Genomic DNA, 19,693 nt, shown 5'->3' with positions numbered 1-19,693 from the left:
CACCTTACAGATATTGTACACACTATTTTAGGAACTGTAGTTCTTTGCAGGCTATGAGATTTGCAATTCCCAAATGAGTTATAGACGAAACTGCTGTTGCTGCTCCATTGTTTGGGAAGTGATTGTTCACTCCTTGGGGTAATTCTTATGTTGAGCTGATCAGCAGGTAATAATTCTTTCATATATGCAGGCAATAATCATACTAGCAGTCTAAGTCCCTGGTTCTTCTAATCAAAATAGCTTTTTTTGTGTGTCTGATCAGAAGAGAGAGAAAAGCATTGTTGATGTTGTATAATGATGCCTATCTTCATTAATAACTCAAAATAATTGAAGTATGGAAGAGAATATAATGACCTATTCTTTAGCCCCTTGGGATCGAGGCTGATTTACTTTTCCTTTGGCTTGATCAGTTCTAAAATGGCTGATAACTCCAGTGATGATCCTTTGATTCTGTCACATGTGAGACAGTGGTGCTTTGCAATCTGTGTAGATGGGTGGAGCTTTCCCTCCGATGCTTCAGCTTTGTCTTCAGGTGGTGCCTAACAAAGTCTCCGGAAGTGTTATGTACCTTTCTGAATGAGCCTGGTGTTAGTGAAGGATTTTCTTACATGCTTTGAAGATCAAAAAGGCCTACCACAAATGCTACTTCAGCAAAGACTAGGGTCAAACAAAGCCATGATTGCACCAACTCTCTTCTTCATTTTCCTCAACAAAGTAGACACAAGTGTGAAAATCATCTAAAAAGCTGATGAGGAAACTTCAAACTGCAACACCTTCAATCCAAAACCAAAATAAACCTAAGTTTTTAAAGGAACATTTAGCAAAGGAAATGTCCCAATAAAGTGTCCCAAACAAAATATAATTTCTCTTTCCAAAGCACATTGGATGATCCCTGCATTATAATTTGCAAAATGCAAATTATTGAGCAAAGGTTTGATTAAAATCCTTTCTTGTTTATGCACATCACTGGCAAGGCCATTATTTATTACCTAGCCTGAGTCTGCCTAGAGAAGGGGGTGATGAGGAGCCTTCTTGAATATCTGCAAATCGTTTTGTAAAGATATTCCCACTGTATTGTTACATAGGGAGTTCCAGGGATTTAACATAGAAGAATTCTACATGACTTCATTAAGTATTCATTAACAGTATGGCTGGCAAGTATTCAATGGGTTATTACCTCATCGAAATTGTTGTTAAACGCTAGTTTTACTTTCTTATTCTCAATCCATAATATGATTATTTCACAAAACAGCTTGTATTGATATAATGCATTTATTGGCATTTATGTAGTGCATCTCACAGCCACCAGATTACTCAAGCACTTTACAACCATTGATGTACTTTTGAAACACAGTAGCTAATGGCTCACCACAAGCTTTCACAAGCAACATTGTGTTGATGACCACTTGATCCATTGTGGAAATGTTGATAAAAGGATAAATATTTGCCAGGACACACAGGTACCTTCCCTCCTCTTCAGAGTAGTGCTGCTGAGTTTTTTCTGCCCACTTGCGAGGGTGGAAAGGCCCTTGGCTTAGGTTTCATTGAGAAATGGCAATTTAACACTTCCCCAGAACGGCACTGGAGGACTAGTGTGGATTTTCTTGCTTAAGTTCAGGAGTAAGACTTAGAACCACAGAATGTTTATAAATGCAGAAATAAATCCAACAGAGGGTGCAGAGACATTGCTCATTGGCATTCTGGGAATGGACTTTGCAGTCAGCCTGGGTGTGAAGGGTATCATGGACGAACCTGCTGTTAAGGAATGGTCAGCCCTAAACATTACATCACTCTAATGTTTGCAGCCCTCCTTCCTCCTCTCACCAAAAACAAGAGTTCCAGAGTGTAAGCCTAAACAATTTCTGGAAACTGTTGTTGGTGAGTGACAGATAAGTTTTGAGAAGTGGTCATCAGAGCAGAGAGCATCAAAAGTTTCAAGTTAGCATTAAAGGTATGTGACATTATAAGGATTGATTAAGTTAATTGACTTAAGGGGGGAAGGTATGGCAGGAGAGCTCCAAATCGTAATCTGCTCCTCTTGTTCAATGTGGAAAGTTGGGCACATTTCCAGTGCCCAGGAACTGCATGTCTGCAAGAAATGTCTCCAGTTGTAGATCCTGGAAGCCTGAGTTTTGGAGTTGGAGCGGCGTCTGTGTACACTGTGGAGCATTCGTGAGGCTGGATAGCACATATAGAAGAGGTGGTCACACCGCAGACTCAGACTTCACAGGCAGGGAAGGAATGGGTGAGCACCAGGAGGGCGAAGCAGGCAGGGCAGGAATTTCCTGTGGCTATTCCTCTGCAAAACGGATAGACTACTTTGGATACTGCTGAGGGGAAAGGACTTCTCAGGGAGAATAGCAGCCAAATTCATGGTGCCATGATTGGTTCTGCTGCAGAGGGAGGGGGAAATAGGTGTAGAAACACGATATTTATAGAGGATTCAATTGTAAGGGGAATAGATAGGCATTTCTGTGGCCGCAAATGAGACTTCAGGATGGTGTGTTGCCTCTCTGATGCTACTGTCCTGGATGTCTCTGAATGGTTGCAGGACATTCTGGAGAAAGAGGGTGAACAGCAGTGGTCATGGTACACATTGGTACGAATGACATGGGTAAAAATAAGGTCCTAAAAGCAGAATATAAAGAACTAAGAAAAAAGTTGAAATGTAGGAACTCAAAGGTAGTTATCTCACGATTACTACCAGTATCACGAACTGATGAAATGACAGAAACAGCAGATATCTTGGATGACCATGTGGCTAAAAAGATTGTGGGGGGAGGGATTCAGATTTGTGGGACATTGGGACCGGTTCTGGGGCAAATGGGACCTGCAGAAACTGGATGGGTTATCCCTGAGCAGGACCGCAGCTGATGTCATTGGGGGGGATACTTGGTGAAGTGGTTGGGGAGGGTTTAAACAAGTGTGGCAGGGAGATGGGAGCCAGAGGAGTGGGTCAGTAGATGCAGAAATTGAGAGAGAAATAGAACGCAAGGCAAACATGACTAAGAAGAACAAGAACAGGCAGAGAAACGAGCAGGGGAGGTGGTTCAAAATGCAGGTGTTTCAGTGCGAGAAGTATAACAGACAAGGTAGATGAATTCAGAGTTTTAGTTTAAATTTGGAACTACGACGTTATTGCATTATGGAGAATTGGCTGAGGGAGGACAGGACTGACAGTTAAATGTCCCAGGATTTAGATGTTTTGGGTGTGATAGAAAACAATGTAAAAGTGGTGGGGGAGGGGGAGTTGCAATACTGGTAAAGGAGTAGCTCACAGTTGTACTGAGCGAGGATACATCAGAGGACTTGTGCAGCAAGGCAGTATGGGTAGAACTGGGGAATACGAAAGGTAAAATCACAAGGCTGGGGGTAAACAATAGGCCTCCCAACCGCCAGCAGGAGATAGCAGAGAAAATATATAGATAGATTTTGGAAAGATGTAAAAACAGCAGGGTTGTTGTGGTGGGTGATTTTAATTTCTGCTATATTGACTGGGACTCACTGTGTGCTAGGGGCTGGGATGGGGCAGCATTGGTAAGGACCATTCACGTGGGTTTCTTGACACAGTGTGAAAACAATCCAATCAGGGAAGGGGTTATACTGGACCTGGTTTTGGGAAATGAGCCCTGCCAGGTGAGTGAAATTTCAGAGGGGGAGCATTTCGGAAATAGCGACGATAGTAGTGTGTTTTAAGATCATCACGGATAGGGATAACAGCAGTCTTCGGGTGAAGGTGTTAAATTTTGGGAAGGCACACTACAATAATATTAGGCAGGAACTGGAGAATGTTGATTGGAGGTGGCTGTTTTGAGGGTAAATCCACATCAGACATATGGGAGTATTTCAAATGGCAATTGATAAGATTTCAGGAATGGCACGTTCCTGTGAGAATGAAGGATACGTGCGGCAAGTTATGTGAACCTTGGATGACCGGGGATGTTATGACTTTGGTTGAAAAGGAAACTGAAGCAAACATAAGGTCTGAGAGGATGGGAACTGACAAAGCCCTTGAAGTATATAAGGAATATAGATAATAAATTTAATAAGGAATTAGAAAGGCTAAAAGGGGTCATGAAAAGTCATTAGCAAACAGGATTAAGGAGAATTCGAAAGCTTTTTATACAGATATAAAAAGCAAGAAGGCAGCCAGGGAAAGGGTTGGCCCACACAAGGACAGAGGAGGGAATCTATGTGTGGACTTGGACCCAGAAGAGGTAGATGAGGTTCTAAACGAATACTTTGTGTCAGTATTCACCAAAGAGAAGGAATTGGTGGAGGATGATCTCAGGGAGGGGAGTGTTAAATTTCTAAGCCAAGTTGTTACTATAAAGGAAGAGGTGTTGTGCATCTTAAAAGGTATTACCTTTGATAAGTCCCTGGGTCCTGATGCGATCTATCTAGAATGTTGAGGGAGGTAAGAGAACAAATTTGCTGGAGCATTGACAGATATTTTTGTATCCTCTTTGGCCCTAGGTGAGGTCCCAGAGGACTGGAGATTAGTGAATGTTGTTCTGTTGTTTAAGACGGGTAACAGGGATAATCCAGGAAATTATAGGCCTCTGAATCTCATGTCGGTGGTAGGGAAATTATTGGAAAAGACTGTCAGGGACAAGATAGACAAGCTATGTTGCAGCTTTATAGAACTTTAGTTAGGCCACATTTGGAATATTGCATACAGATCTGGTCACTGCACTACTAGAAGGAAGTGGATGCTTTGGAGAGGGTACAGAAAAGGTTTACTAGGATGTTGCCTGGTATGGAGGACTTTAGCTATGAGGAAAGTGTGGATAGACTGGGTTTGTTTTCATTGGAACACAGGAGGCTGAGAGGTGACTTCATAGCAGTTTATAAGATTGTGAATGGCATGGAGAGTGTGGATAGTAAGAAGCTTTTTCCCAGGGTGGAGGGGTCAATTATTAAGGGACACAGATTCAAGGTCAAGGGGGGAAGTTGAAAAGAGATGTGTCAGGCAAGTGTTTCACACAAAGGGTGGTGAGTGTCTGAAATCCGCTGCCAGAGGAGGTGGAAGCAGACACAACTGCAGCATTGAAGAAACACTTGGACAAGTACATGAATAGGAAGGGAATGGAGGGATACAGATCCTGTAAGTGAAGACAGTTTTAGCATGGAAAGGTAAAACGTGTTGGTGCAGACTTGGAGGGCCAAAAGGCCTGCTTCTGTGCTGTATCGTTCTTTGTTCCTAGTATCTTGGTCCTTCATGTATGTGCTGGTTCTCCACAAGAACTGTGGCCCCAGTTCCCCACCTTTTCCCTGTAGCTGTACAAGTTTTTCCTCTTCAGATGACGACGACTTTGGCAGTCCCTCAGGGATGAGGATGACTTACTTACTCTCTGGCAGAGTGAGTGTGTTCTGTTGTGTCTAAAGCTGTAAACTGTGCCACAGGTGGAGCAGGTGGTGTTTGAAGCAAGAGGGTAGGATGTTCTGGATTCTGCGCTCTTGTTTCATGCCTGCACTTGGCCTTCACGTGCACCACACAGTGACATTCAAAGTTGCCACCCTCATGATGCTGCTTCTCCAGTTTGTGCATTCTAGGGTAAGTAATTCCTATGTGTTGATGGGGATGTTGCATTTGATTAGGGCAGCTTTCAGGGAGTTCATGCAGTGTTTCCACTACCCTCCACAACTACTTACCATTATCCCTAGGATCCTTCATCCCTTCATGCTGTCACTGCTCCAAGGTTCTCTATTTATCCTCATCCCTGCAACCATTCCCATGATTTTTTTCTGCAACCTTTCTGATGCATACACCTTCCCAAAATGTGGTGCCCAGAGAGAGACCGAGTAATTTGAGAGCGAGCTAGAGTTTTATACAGACTTCTTTTTGAATTGAATCCCAAATCTCATGACTCAAATGAATATGCTGCCAACTGAGTCATGGTTGGCTCACTAACTGTACGTATGTTATCACGGGTATAAAAAGGTCTTAGTTAACTTAGGGAATCCTATGTTTTAGATTTCTGAAGGCTGTGATAGAATAAGAGGAGTGGGGATTCGGGGATTAAACAATGGAGATTTGCAAAAAGGTTATGGCACTGGCTAAAATTGCAGTGATAGAGAGGGATAGGACTACACCACCTTTAAATGCCATGTTGAAAGTGTTATATATTCCCAGCTTGTTTTTGAAAACCTTACCTCTACATGAACATTGTAATCAAGGTTTGCAGTCAGTGGAGGTCCTAATTTGCATTTGTATACAGCTTCCCATCTGTGTTTTCCCTGAGATAATTGTCCAATGTACCTCTGTTGGTTTCAAATTCATCATTTAGAAGTCTTAGTTATAAAAATATTCACGATCTCCCGAAACTTGTGGTTGGAGATGGGGACATGGGATTATAAGTGACGTACATTTTCAGGAACAGTCAATACTGGAGGCAATAAATCAAAACCTCTTTTAGAAACCAAGTCACTGCTGCAAATTTATGCAGATTTAGATCGCCTGCTCATTTAAAGAACACTTAGTTTAATTTGCATTAGTTACTTTTGCTACTGATATGAGCATTATTATGTGACTTGTCTAACAATCAAACTGTTCAAATGCGCAATACATCTTTGATTTTACATCTACAATAATTAAGTGATAGTTGGTAGTGCAGGACTTGAATACTGCTGGAAAAAGGTACATCTTGTTGAAACTTTTTACCTTGCATTCGTCAAGACAATTCACAAGAAACACAAAACCATTTCTGCTGTGTAGGAGGAAATTGCTGACTGATGGAAGCAGAGAATGGAATTCACCTTATTTTTGAGTTGAAACAGATGCAATGTGTGTACAAGTTCCTGCTTTCTACAAAGAAACGGGCTCTGTTGTTATGATCCTAGCTTCTGGTAATACAGGACAAGTTGGATCTCAGAATGAAATCTAACTTGATAGATCATATATTTAACCTTTCGTTTAATTTGTTAATGTAGTACATAGTCATTTGGGACTGCAGACGGTCCTTAACGCAGCATGTAAATTTATTATACAAGATTAGATTAGATTAGATTAGATTACTTACAGTGTGGAAACAGGCCCTTCGGCCCAACAAGTCCACACCGCCCCGCCGAAGCGCAACCCACCCATACATTTACCCCTTACCTAACACTACGGGCAATTTAGCATGGCCAATTCACCTGACCCCTGCACATTTTTGGACTGTGGGAGGAAACCGGAGCACCCGGAGGAAACCCACACAGACACGGGGAGAACGTGCAAACTCCACACAGTCAGTCGCCTGAGGCGGGAATTAAACCCGGGTCTCTGGCGCTGTGAGGCAGCAGTGCTAACCACTGTGCCACCGTATTGTAAATCAACATTGCTCCTGAATCCTCCGAATGGAACAGGATAAAACTCTTGCTAGGGGAAAACCTTTTCCCTTCTGAACGAACTTACTTTTGAACTGGAATAAAAGAAACCTAATGGCATTGTTCTGTTTGCTCAGTCTGTCAAAAACACAAATGTATAAACATTTTGCTTCATTAACAGCAGAGGGTACCTTGACTGCAGTCATATCACTTTTTGAAATTGGAGCATTTAGGAGGTTACTGTTCCAAAATGACCATAAGACCATAGACATAAGAGCAGGACTAAGCCATTCAACTTTTTTTTTTATGTTCCCCCATTCACTGAGATCATGGTTGATCTGATAATAAGACCATAAGATATAGGAGCAGAAATTGGGCCATTCAGCCCATCCAGTCTGCTCCACCATCCAATCATGGCTAATAAGTTTCTCAACCCCATTCTCTTGCTTTCTTCACATAACCCTTGATCTCCTTGATACTCAAGAACCTATTTATCTCAGTCTTAACTGTACTCAATGTCCTGGCCTCCACAGCCTTCTGTGGCAATGATTTCCATAGATTCACCACTCTCTGGCTGAAGAACGTTCTCCTTATCTCCATTCTAAAAGGTCTTCCTTTTACTCTAAGGCTGTGCCCTCGGGTCCTAGTCTCTCCTACCAATGGAAACATCTTCCCAACATCCACTCTATCCAGGCCATTCAGTATTCTGTATGTTTCAATTAGATCCCCCGTCATCCTTCTAAACTCTATTGAGCATAAACCGAGTCCTCAAACATTCCTTGGATGTTAAGCTTTTTATTCTTGGTATCATTCTCGTGAACCTCCTCTGAATATATTCCAGGGCCAGTACATCCTACTTGAGATATGAAGCCCAAAACGGCTCGCAGTACTCCAAATGTGGTCTGATTGGAGTCTTATAGAACCTCAGAAGTACATCCCTGCTTTTATATTGAAGTCCTCTCAAAATAAATGCTATCATTGCATTTGCCTTCCCAACTACAGACTCAACTAGCAAGTTTACTTTGAGAGAACTTCCAAGTCTTCTGCATTTCAGAATTCTGAATTTTCTCCCCATTTAGAAAATAGTCCATGCCTCTATTCTTCTTACTAAAGTGCACAACCTCAGACTTTCCCATGTTGTACTCCATCTGCCACTTCTTTGCTGATTCTCCTAACCTGTCCAAATCCTTTGGCAGCCTCCCCAACTCCTCAATGCTACCTGTCTCTGTCCCTATCTTTGTACCATTTGCAAACTTAGCCAGAATACCCTCAGTTCCTTCTTCGTTATTGTATAAAATGAAAAGTTGTGGTCCCAACACTTTGCACCCTGTGGAGCACCACTTGTCACCAGCTGCAATCCTGAGAAAGATCCTTTTATCTCCACTCTCTGCTTTCTACCAGACAGCCAGGCTTCTATCCATGCTAACACCTTGCCTCTGATATTATGGGCCCTTATCTATATAGCCTTCTGTGCGGCACCTTGTCAAAGCCCTCTTTGAAGTCCAGGTAGAGAACATCCATTGGCTCTCCTTAGTCTAAACTGCTCGTTACTTCCTCAAAGAACTCTAGCAGATTTGTCAGGCCTAAACTCCCCTTGACAAAACCTTGCTGACCTTGCCCTGTTTTACCATACACATCCAAGTATTCAGAAATCTCATCCTTCACAATGGATCCAGGATCTTACCAACGACCGAGGATAGGTTAATCGGCCTGTAATTTTACATCTTTTGCCTTACTCCCTTTTTTAAACGGGGTGTCACATTAGCGATTTTCCAGTCCTCTGGGACCCTCCCTGATTCTAGCATTCCTTTAAGATCACCACTAACGCCTCCACTATCTCTTCAGCTATCTCCCTTAGAACTCTGGAGTGTAATCCATCTGATCCAGGTGATTTATCCACCTTCAGGCCATTCAGTTTTTCTAGCACCTTCTCCTTGATAATGGCCACCATACGTAGCTCTGACCACTCACTCTCTTCAATTTTGGGGATGTTACACATATCTTCCATCATGAAGACCATTCAGTTCCTCAGCCATTTCCTTGTTCCCTACTACTATCTCTCCAGCATCATTTTCCAGTGACCCGCTGTCCATTTTTGCTTCTGTTTTGCCCTTTATATACCAAAAGAAACTCTTACAGTATTCCTTTTATATTACTGGCTAGCTTACCCTCATTAAACCTTCTCCCTCCTTATTTTTTTGTTGTTGCCCTCTGTTGGTCTTCGTGAGCTTCCCAATCCTCTGGTTTTCGACTGCCTCTTGCCATATTTTATACTTTGTCTTTTGCTTTTATGCTATCCCTGACCGCCCTAGTCAGCCATGGTTGCCTCATCCTCCCTGTACCATGCTTTCTTTTTTCCTTGAAATGAATCTCTGCAGCGTCTCCTGAATTAGTCCCAGAAACTCCTGCCATTGCTTTCTACTGTCTTTCCTGCTAGGCTCCTCTCCCAATCAGTTCTACCCAGCTCCTCCCTCATGCCTCTGTAGTTGCCTTTATATCGTTACTTCTGATTCTATCTTCTCCCCCTCAAATTGCAGAGTAAATTCAATCATGTTATGATCATTGCCTCTTAAGGGTTCCATCACCTTAAGCTCCCTTATCAAGTCTGCCTCACTGTACAAGACTAAATCCAGTATTGCCTGTTTCTAGTGGGCTCCACCACAAGCTGCTCCAAAAAAACATTTTGGAGACAATACACAAATTCCTTTTCTTACAATCCCCTACCAACCTGATTTTTCCAGTCCACCTGCATATTGAAATCCCTATGACCACTGTAACTTTGTCTTTCCTACACATCTTTTCCATCTCCTGATATATCTTGCACGCCAGCTCCCGACTACTGTTTGGAGGCCTGTACCCACACAGATTCTACACCATCTGACCCTCCTTTGTTTCTTACTCTTGATTTAATTTCACTTCTTACTAATCCTGCAGCCCCACCCCCTCTGCTCACCTCCCTATCTTTTCGATATGATGTATGTCCTTGAATATGCAGCTCCCAATCCTGATCCCCTTGCAGCCACGTCCCTGTGATGCCCACCATATTATACCTGCTAATTTTGATCTGCGCCACAAGCTCATTTACCTTACTCTTTATACTGCATGCATTCTGATTTAATCCTCAAGTCCACTTTCTTGCCTTTTCCTCAAAACACTTGATTCCTTCACTGATTAAAAATCTGCATATATCAGCCTCCAATGACCCAGCCTCAACAGCCCTCTATGGTTAAAACAAATTTCACAGATTGACAACCCCCTGAGAGAAGAAATTCCTCCTCATCTTGGTCTAAATGTGTGACACCTTATTCTCGGATTATTCTCTCTGATCTTAGCTTCTCCCACAAGCGGAAACTTCTTTTCTGTATCTAGCTTGTCAAGCCCCTCCGAATCTTGCATGTTTTAATAAGGTTACTTCTCATGGTTTTCTGATCTTTAAAACAAAAACGTTCATAGCACTAACTCACAACTATCTATGTCTCTTTTTAAAATATTCAAATTCCAAAACTGATGATTATATATGACAGACTATATATGACATACCTTTCATCACACTGAGTGAGTGTTAACACCTGTAACTTCCAATATATGGCAGTATGGCATACAACAAGCATTGCCGATGCTGAACTTGTGATTGTTTCACTACTCACACCTTGACCAAGCAGAGTGGAATTGCTCGCTTTACAATTTAAACAAGGTTTGGCAGTTAACTGCCAATGTTTGCCTAGTTGCTACAATGGCAATGCCTCTACAAATCAGAGTCCACTTGTGAATCAATCAGCACTCTCCATTCATGCATTATACATCTGTTTTTCCTTTGAATTGGCATTTCTTGTAAATTGGGAGAAAGTGAGGGCTACAGATGCTGGATATCAGAGTCAAGAGTCTGGTGCTGGAAAAACACAGCAGGTCAGTAACATCTGAGGAGCAGGAGAATTGAGTTTTTGGGCACATACCCTTAATCAGGAATGAAATTTGTGGACCAGAGGCTGACAGATAAATGTGAGGGGGTGCTGAGGCTAGGGGGAAGGTAGCTGGGAATGCAATAGGTAAATGAATGTGGGGAGGAGGTGATAGGTTGGAGAGGAGGGTGAAGCGGATAGATGGGAAAGACGATGGACAGGTCAGGAGGGTGGTGCTGAGTCAGAGGCTTGGCCGCTGAGGTAGTATCCCATCTTGACAGCTGGGCAGAGCAAGAACTGGTGCAGTTGAGGGAGGGATGTCCTTATTAAACTGTTCTTCTATTGAATAGATAGCATCCAGGTGATTTAGAGAATGCAACGTCCTCCATTGAATCCCTGCTGAGAAGAACCTTTTGGCCAAGAAACAGGAGCCTTCAAAAATCAATAGGAAAAATTTATTTTTTCTGGGTCAGGAGGAACAGTTGGGCTCAATCATACCCCACAAAAATAACCATAGCTCCTGACCCCTGGTCTGATGTGCTGCTGGACAGGCAATCTGGATGAATTGATGAAGTGAACTGAAATACTCACTAAAATGGGTAGATAGCCATTTCTATTTAAACAATATTTTGCACCCACAAAGATCTGGATTCCCACTGACGTCTGCTGGGCAATCCGCCCCCACATGTTCTACCAGTTATCTGCCAAATGACAGGATGCATTTTTATTATATCAACTGTGACATTTATTGACAGTACTTTTCACATATTCATCTAAACAGCATCTTCTCCAATGTAAAATGATAAAACTATTGGTAGAATGTACCAACATACTCTGGATTAGAAGAAGAGGACTTTTCTGCAACAGTTTATTGTAAGTTTCTGCTGGTGATGAGCATTGAATGAAGCAAATAAAAATGTATCAGAAGGGATTATATATATATCCATCTGCTACATTGGTGGTGAATCAGAACACCTTACCGCACCAGCTGGGTTAGCTGTTAAAGGTTCAAAAAGAATGAAAAGAAAAGGGAAAAAAAAAGTTATACTTACATAATTATTAAAGCAAAGCATAAGATGTAGTTTAGCTATTTACTACCAGGTCTAACTCGAACTACCATTTGGTCCTACTTATGTCTGACCAAATTGCTCCCTATTCCAGGGCTACACTGGGTTCAAAAGATAACTCAGGGCATCTTTTCTGTATGACAAACCATAAATCCCCGAGTGCAGTTTCCTGTACTAACACGAATGTGAGGAACTCATGGAATGTCATTGTCACAAAGATCGAGACGATCTGATTTACTGGCTCTGCCTTTTCTTTTACTCACACCTGAAGAGACTTTCTCTAAGGGAATCAGCATATACTTGAAGAAGGGATTTGTAACTAAGTTCTTTCCTTTAAACAATGAAGATAATAAAGCTGATGCAAAAACACAGACTATATTCTGTTTACCTCTGCATGGATATTACCCAATCTCCTAGGGTCATCCACAATCAGAGAAAGTGATTTACATTTTTATGTGGAGTAAGACTTTCTTTGTACTTAGGCCCTTCTTCATTCCTGAAGAAGGGCCTGTGCCCGAAACGTCGAATCTCCTGTTCCCTGGATGCTGCCTGACCTGCTGTGCTGTTCCAGCAATAAAGTTTCAACTTTCTTTGTACTTACTTGTACTTACTTAACTGAAGATCGTGGTAATCTCCTTAGTTATTATTGGATCAGCTGTACCCTCTGATGTACAGTATCCTTTTGCCAATGTTTACTGTGATAATTACAAGTAATTTAGCTTTATATATAAATTTTTTTCATAGAAATAAAGCAGGAGTGATTAGTCATGTCCAGTCTATTACGAGACCTGTGTCATAGTTTTGCAAGTCAGCATTGCTTCACTTACATATGATGTCAACTCAATGAGACACAAACATTGGGTAACTTTACCTCATAAGGATATCACCTAAGCTGCTAGAAGCATTACTTATTGTTATCTAAATATTACTTAAGTAAAACAGAAATTTTTTTTGGAAATAAGCTTTGTGTCATTTACTGAAGACATGATTCTGAGGTGTGGTTCCAAAAGCACTTGCAAATCTCCACCTTTGTAATCAAATTGTGGGCTTTGTAAATGTGAGCCTGGATCAATGCTTGGCCAAAAATAAAAATATCCTCAAACAGCATTTGCACTTTCCAGTCAGGATCACTTTATAGTGATTAGATATGGAAAGCCCAACTGATTTCAACCTCCTCTTCCTTAATTAACCATTTCTTAGCTACACTCAGCACGATAGAATTATTCACTATGAAAGTTGTAGTCTGTAATCTGTGGAATAGTACACCAAAATTAGTCAGTGTCTTCTGGAGAAAGGGGAAAAAAGAAAGAAATTGGAGATTCAGGAAAGAAAAGACCATAAATTTACACAAGCGGTCCGACTGTTGTTCCCAGTGTAATTTTGGTGGGAAGTTTGAAGAACCTCCTAGAGAGGAACTTATGTTTGCTAAAATTTAAGCAAAATACAGTGCTGAAATCTCAAAAAAATTAAAATACTAGAAATACTCAGCAGATCTACCAATATAGAAAGCGAAAACAGAGTCAATGTTTCAAGTTGAATATGACTCTTCTGTTTCTCACTATCATGTTTGACAACGGTTTAATCATCAATCAAACAATTTAATGACGGCAGCATCTCACTCAAAAGCTCACTGTGAACCTACCTGGTTGCTCACAGCACCCTGCTATGCATTGCCTTGCCTTTTACATTTGCCCTATTAGCCAGAAATACCAAGCTCGCAATGCTGCTACTGTACTGTACATGCCATTTAGAGCAGCCAACATAGCCACAGAGCTTGTCATGATTATGTCATTAGTTCTGAGTTAAGTTAAGGGAGACAGCGTCAGTCAGGGAGTCTCAGCCTAGGAAGTTAATGGCAGCCTCTGATACCAGTTCAGAGGCTTGGATACTGTTAGTCAACCACTCAGGGTTGTTAGGGTCAGGATCCTCTACTTGCAAGGAGTGAGAAGCTAAAGGTCAGTCAGCCTACCACCCTTCGTGACTACTTCTGCCCCACGTAGACTGTTTCCTCCTGGATTGAGAAAGAGAAAGGTATTAAGGGAGATGAAAATGGATGGCACAGCTATTAGAATTGGAGGAGGTGGGGTAAAAATGAGATGGCTTGAGTGAGTGAGTAGGCAGCACAGAGTCCAAGGATGGTTAGTAGCACAGGTTGATATCGGTGAGAGCAAGTGAGGGAATTAAATTGAATTGAATTTAATTTACTGTCACGTGTACTGAGGCACAGTGAAAAGCTTTGTCTTGCAAGCAATACAGGCAGATCACATAGTTAAATAGCATAGATAGTAAATAGTAGGTAAACAGCAGCAAAAACAAAAACATGTTGCATTTAACAGTAAAGGTGCTGGAGCACGAGCATTGGTGAGAGGTGAATACAGTAGCAGAAGTATAGAGTGACTGTGAGGTATCAGAGATAATGGTGGCAATTACACTGGGAGATATGACAAAGCCTTATCCCTACACTGCTGTGATGTACATCGGAAGGCTGAGACCACGTTGACCCAGGTGGCAAATCTCAGTCCAAACTGGTATGTTCTGGTGTTGTGAATCTCTTGAATGGGTTCAGAAGAAATTTACAGGGATGTTACCAAGATTGCAGGGTTGGAGCTATAGGGAGAAGCTGAAAATACTGGGGCTGTTTTCTCTGAAGTGTTGGAAGCTGAGTGATGACCTTATTCAGGTTTATAAAATCATGAGGGGCATGGATAGAATAAATAGACAAGGTCTTTTCCCTGGGGTGGGGGAGTCCAAAATTAGAGGGCATAGGTTTAGGATGAGCGGGAAAGATATAGAATCATAGAGATGTACAGCATGGAAACAGACCCTTCAGTCCAACCCATCCATGCCGACCAGATATCCCAACCCAATTGCAACCCGGCCCATAACCCTCCAAACCCTTCCAATTCATATACCCATCCAGATGCCTCTTAAATGTTGCAATTGTACCTGCCTCCACCACTTCCTCTGGCAGCTCATTACATACACGTACCACCCCCTGTGTGATAAAGTTGCCCCTTAGGTCTTTTCTGAATCTCCAATTTCTTTCTTTTTTCCCCTTTCTCCAGAAGACACTGACTAATTTTGGTGTACTATTCCACAGATTACTGACTACAACTTCCATAGTCCCACCTGCCATTTTTATTTTTGGCCAAGCATTGATCCAGGCTCACATTTACAAAGCCCACAATTTGATTACAAACGTGGAGATTTGCAAGTGCTTTTGGAACCACACCTCAGAATCATGTCTTCAGTAAACAAGACAAAGCTTATTTCCAAAAAAAATTGCTGTTTTACTTAAGTAATATTTAGATAACAATAAGTAATGCTTCTAGCAGCTAAGGTGATATCCTTATGAGGTAAAGTTACCCAATGTTTGTGTCTTATTGAGTTGACATCATATTATTCATTGCTGATACATACTTGTTTTTATCTTGAGCCTCATTTGATTCATGGCACAAATCCATATCTTATATATATGTGTTCAGCTTGGTTGAAGAATGTATTTTCTGTTCCTGTTAAATGATTCAATTCTTTACACATTTGAAAGTGCAATTATATGAAAGCAAAGTTGGCAGTGGTAGAGAAGGGCACAGCTGCTGCTGGAACTGTTTGGAACTGAGCCCTGGGCTTGAGCTTTTCTCATCAGTTTGGACTGACACAGGAAAAAGAAGCAAATAAAAAGCACCATGGAGTAATGTATCAGATTTTATTTGTGGATTGCATATTATATTGACAGAGCAACTCCATCAATTAAACTAAAGGTTGAATTTTTTTAAAATTCTATTCGAGTCTGATTGTTCCAAATACCAGTTGCTAATTCCCACTTTCCAACTGATTGCAGTTCAAAACACAAAGGATTAGTCGGGGCAGAGGAGTAAAATATAGTACATGACCTAGCAATTAAATGGCACCGTGCCCATCTTCCTACTGAATGCAAAATCTCCAATATGGCAGAGGTAAATTTGCTGTATAGGGATATTTGGATTATTAATGAGCATTCTAGTAAATTTGGATCTTCAAACTTAACAGCAGGTCATTTGTGTCATTTGCAGGAAAGGGGCCCTCTTTTTGCCTGTTTCCCTGCTCTACTCACATCAGTGCTACTGTTCACCTGAATGTAAGGCCTCTTTCCTTTGACCAGAAATGCCTGCTCCAGTCAGAGTGGGTAAAATTACACTGCCAGTATCCCCCAGCTATTTGTGGGTTCATTTCTCAGAGCAATCCCCTGAACAGAGTCAACTTGCCTGGTTTAAAATTGAAACAAAACTTGCCAGTTAGCTGTCAATCAGCATGAACCTGATGGGCTGAATGGTCTGCCTCCACACTATAGGGATTCTGTGATTTCAACGTTGCCATAAAGTGTGCAATTTTTCCAGAGACAGCTTCTCAGGGAGGAAGCCTACCCACCTGGGAGCAGTGGGACGGCAATTAAACTCATTAAAGAGGCACTTGAGATTTGTTAAAGATAACATTTAAATTTATCAAAGAAACACAAGGTGACTGTACACAATGAACTCCTTGACTAAAATGGCAGACGTTAAATCCTCAGCAAAGAAAGAGGATCCACACCAGGAACATAGACTTTTACTCCTGGATTGGAGGTGCTGTTTGAAAGTGTAGGCCTCAGAGAATTGCTCACTCATTAAAGTGTGAGAGAAATTTGCCAGATGCAGGCTGAGTGACTGATGCTGTATGCATTTATCTGTTTGAGGTAGACTGGAGCAGTGAGGAAAAACAGCTTTCCAGTAACAGAGACAGTTCTGTTCTGTTTCAACATGGTGGTGAAGTAGGCCTATGATGGAACTTTCCACTCCAACTGTTTTTCTTTCTTTTCTCAGTCTCTTTTCTTACTTACTAACCTTGTCCTAAGCTTGGAAGGCATTAGCGACGGTGAGAGTCCAGCACGCAGACCCCAAGCATTCTCCAGCTGGGCCCAAAGTAAGAACCTTAGGCAGGCCTACCTACGGACCTTGAGGGGGTCCAGGTTGCAACCTCAAGCAGGCCAGCTGCACTGGAGAGTGAGCCCCTATCAAACCTACAGCTCAGCGAGCAACCTACACCCAATAGCTCTTATCTATTTTTCCAGAGCAAGCACAAGACCTGGAATTGGTGGCTGCCACATTGGTAAAGGAAATGATGGTGAGGTAGGCTGAGCGGCAAAATATGGCACTTGGGGATTGGCGATTTCATTGTTGATTGGGTCCAACACTGGCAGCAGTAAGGTGGTGCAACATCGGTGAGGTGGGCCCAGCAGCGAAAGAGGCAACTCTGACATTGGCTTGTCTGGCGCAGGCAGCAGCAAGGGAGTGGCTGAGGATTATCGGCTCAGTGGCAAAGATGGCGTCCGAGGATCGGCGACTTCACGGTTGGTTGGGTCTAGTGGCAGAGGGTTGGTGGCACAAGTGTTGTTGACTGTGATGAGCTGGCTCAGGACTGATGGACTCATTTCAAACTATATCTCCTTGTTCTCCTTATTCTTAAATTATTCAAAATGGCACTGTTTCATGGGGACAAATGAAAGCTTTTCACTGTATTTTGTTGTATTCTTACTGTAAAATATACAGGACATTGAAATCAAAATTCTAAATCTTCTGCTGCTCCTGGATGCAGAGATCAGGATAAAAAGATGAGGAGGCTCAATATAAAACATAGAACATGCTGGTGAAACTGATTGAGGTCAGTTCTGAAGAAGTCATACCAGACTCAGAATGTTAACTCTATTTTGTTCTTCACAGATACCATCAGAACTAATGTGTTTCTCTGGCAGTTTCTGAGCTTATTTCCACAGCATTTCATCTTTGTTTAAGGGTTCATTATGAAGTCTTGTCCACAATGTGACATCTTAAAAACCACCACAGTCCTTCAGCAATGCACTGTAAATGAGAAAATAGGGAAAATTAGTAATATGGATTGTTCGTTGTTCTCATGGATGGATATAAGTGAATGTTACAGAGCTGATTTAATAAAACTTAGTGCTCCCCTCCAACCTCTTCCGTCAGGTAAAATATACAGAAGCTTCAATACAAGGACCAGCAGGTTTAGAAACAGCTACTTCCCAGGTGTTATTCAACTGATGAATGGACTCTCTAACTTCAAACAAAGCTTATCTTGCTAATGTTGATCTTGCCTCGTGCACACCTTGTGCGACATAATCTATAAGCCTCTGTCTAAGTTTCATTTCTCACCCCTTGCTTACAATGATCCGTCAGTACTACTCTGAAACAGAACTTTTCACTGTACTTAGGTACACAGGTGACAATAACTCAACCAAGTCAAATCACAACAAATTGCGTTGCCACTGGAGTATCTCAGGCACCAGCCTTCTAAGGTAGTTACGAGTGCACTGTCAACAATTTTCCAATTATTCACTTTTAACTTGAACAGCAGGCATATCAAAATTGAAGGGACAAATTGGGGATTCCATGTAATAATACTTAATTGTTCAGTTAATGTCTTTGAATGTTGTTTAAAGCTTTGACACAACATGTCTAGCTTATTTTACCTAATAAATTTTACAGCTTCAATATATTGGACAGAAAAAATAGCAACCTTGAAATCCATTTGGAAATAATGACATGTTCTGTGTGTGTAATGCTGATTGAAAGTGGTATTTGGCGGTGAACCGAGAACATATGGTACATAAGGAAAGAAGCTACTCAGGCCCCAACTTGAATTTTAAAACAGAGATTGCTGAGGGGAAAAAAAAATCACTGAAGGTACTAGGGAGTATGGGAGAAAAGCACATCTTCCGACCGTAGGTCATAGGTCATCTGTGAGCTCACTGAATGGTAGAACAACCATGATGGGCTAGGCTAAATGGCTCATCCTTGTTATATTCCTATGTTCCAAGGCAGGAGCTATTAATGATACCAATGAAGATTTCTGTTTGAAACATTAACTAAACTTATCTCTCTCCAAACACTGACTTTATGAAGTAATTTTCTACATTTTCACTTTTTTATGTTAGTTTAAAATTTCAGCGTGAAGTTACTTTCCAGAAATTTTACTTATAAGGAATGAGAACAAAACTTTGACCCATTACCATATTTCTTGTGACAATTTTGAAACATTAAGCTCACGCCAGTCCTTGTAGACAACTCCTTGGAAATAACACTTGCTAATACAAAATCATTTTTATCTACAACTGACTGCCTTTCACATGTAGTCAATTAATGTGTGCATTAATGTATTAATAAATGCATATTATTAAATGAAATCATGCATTTCTTTATTAGTTTCTGAAATCTGTTTAAATATTTTTCCTTCACAGAATTCAATGAACGAGAAAATGATTTCAAGATGTGTGATGAGACCACATGTAAATTTGGTGGCGTGTGTAAGGAAATTGGGGATGACTTGACATGTTCGTGCCAATTCCACGTAAGTGCATATATACCTTGTTTCACCTTCATTAATTGT

General features: G+C 41.4%; 1 protein-coding gene across 1 annotated transcript in view; it reads left to right on the top strand.

The window, feature by feature from the left end:
- The window catches only part of LOC122549953 (tomoregulin-1-like), a 231,098-nt gene that overhangs the window by 73,356 nt on the left and 138,049 nt on the right, over window positions 1-19,693 (top strand). The window contains exon 2 of the mRNA XM_043690236.2: window positions 19,545-19,654. Coding sequence (XP_043546171.2) covers window positions 19,545-19,654 — 110 coding nt within the window. The remainder of the gene's footprint in view (window positions 1-19,544; window positions 19,655-19,693) is intronic.

Source organism: Chiloscyllium plagiosum, unplaced genomic scaffold, assembly GCF_037043375.1.
Source record: "Chiloscyllium plagiosum isolate Xiang-an unplaced genomic scaffold, Cpla_swu_hap1 HiC_scaffold_5, whole genome shotgun sequence".
Lineage (NCBI taxonomy): Eukaryota > Metazoa > Chordata > Chondrichthyes > Orectolobiformes > Hemiscylliidae > Chiloscyllium > Chiloscyllium plagiosum.
Note: the sequence above shows the minus strand (reverse complement) of the source record. Positions and strands in the feature narration are given on the sequence as shown.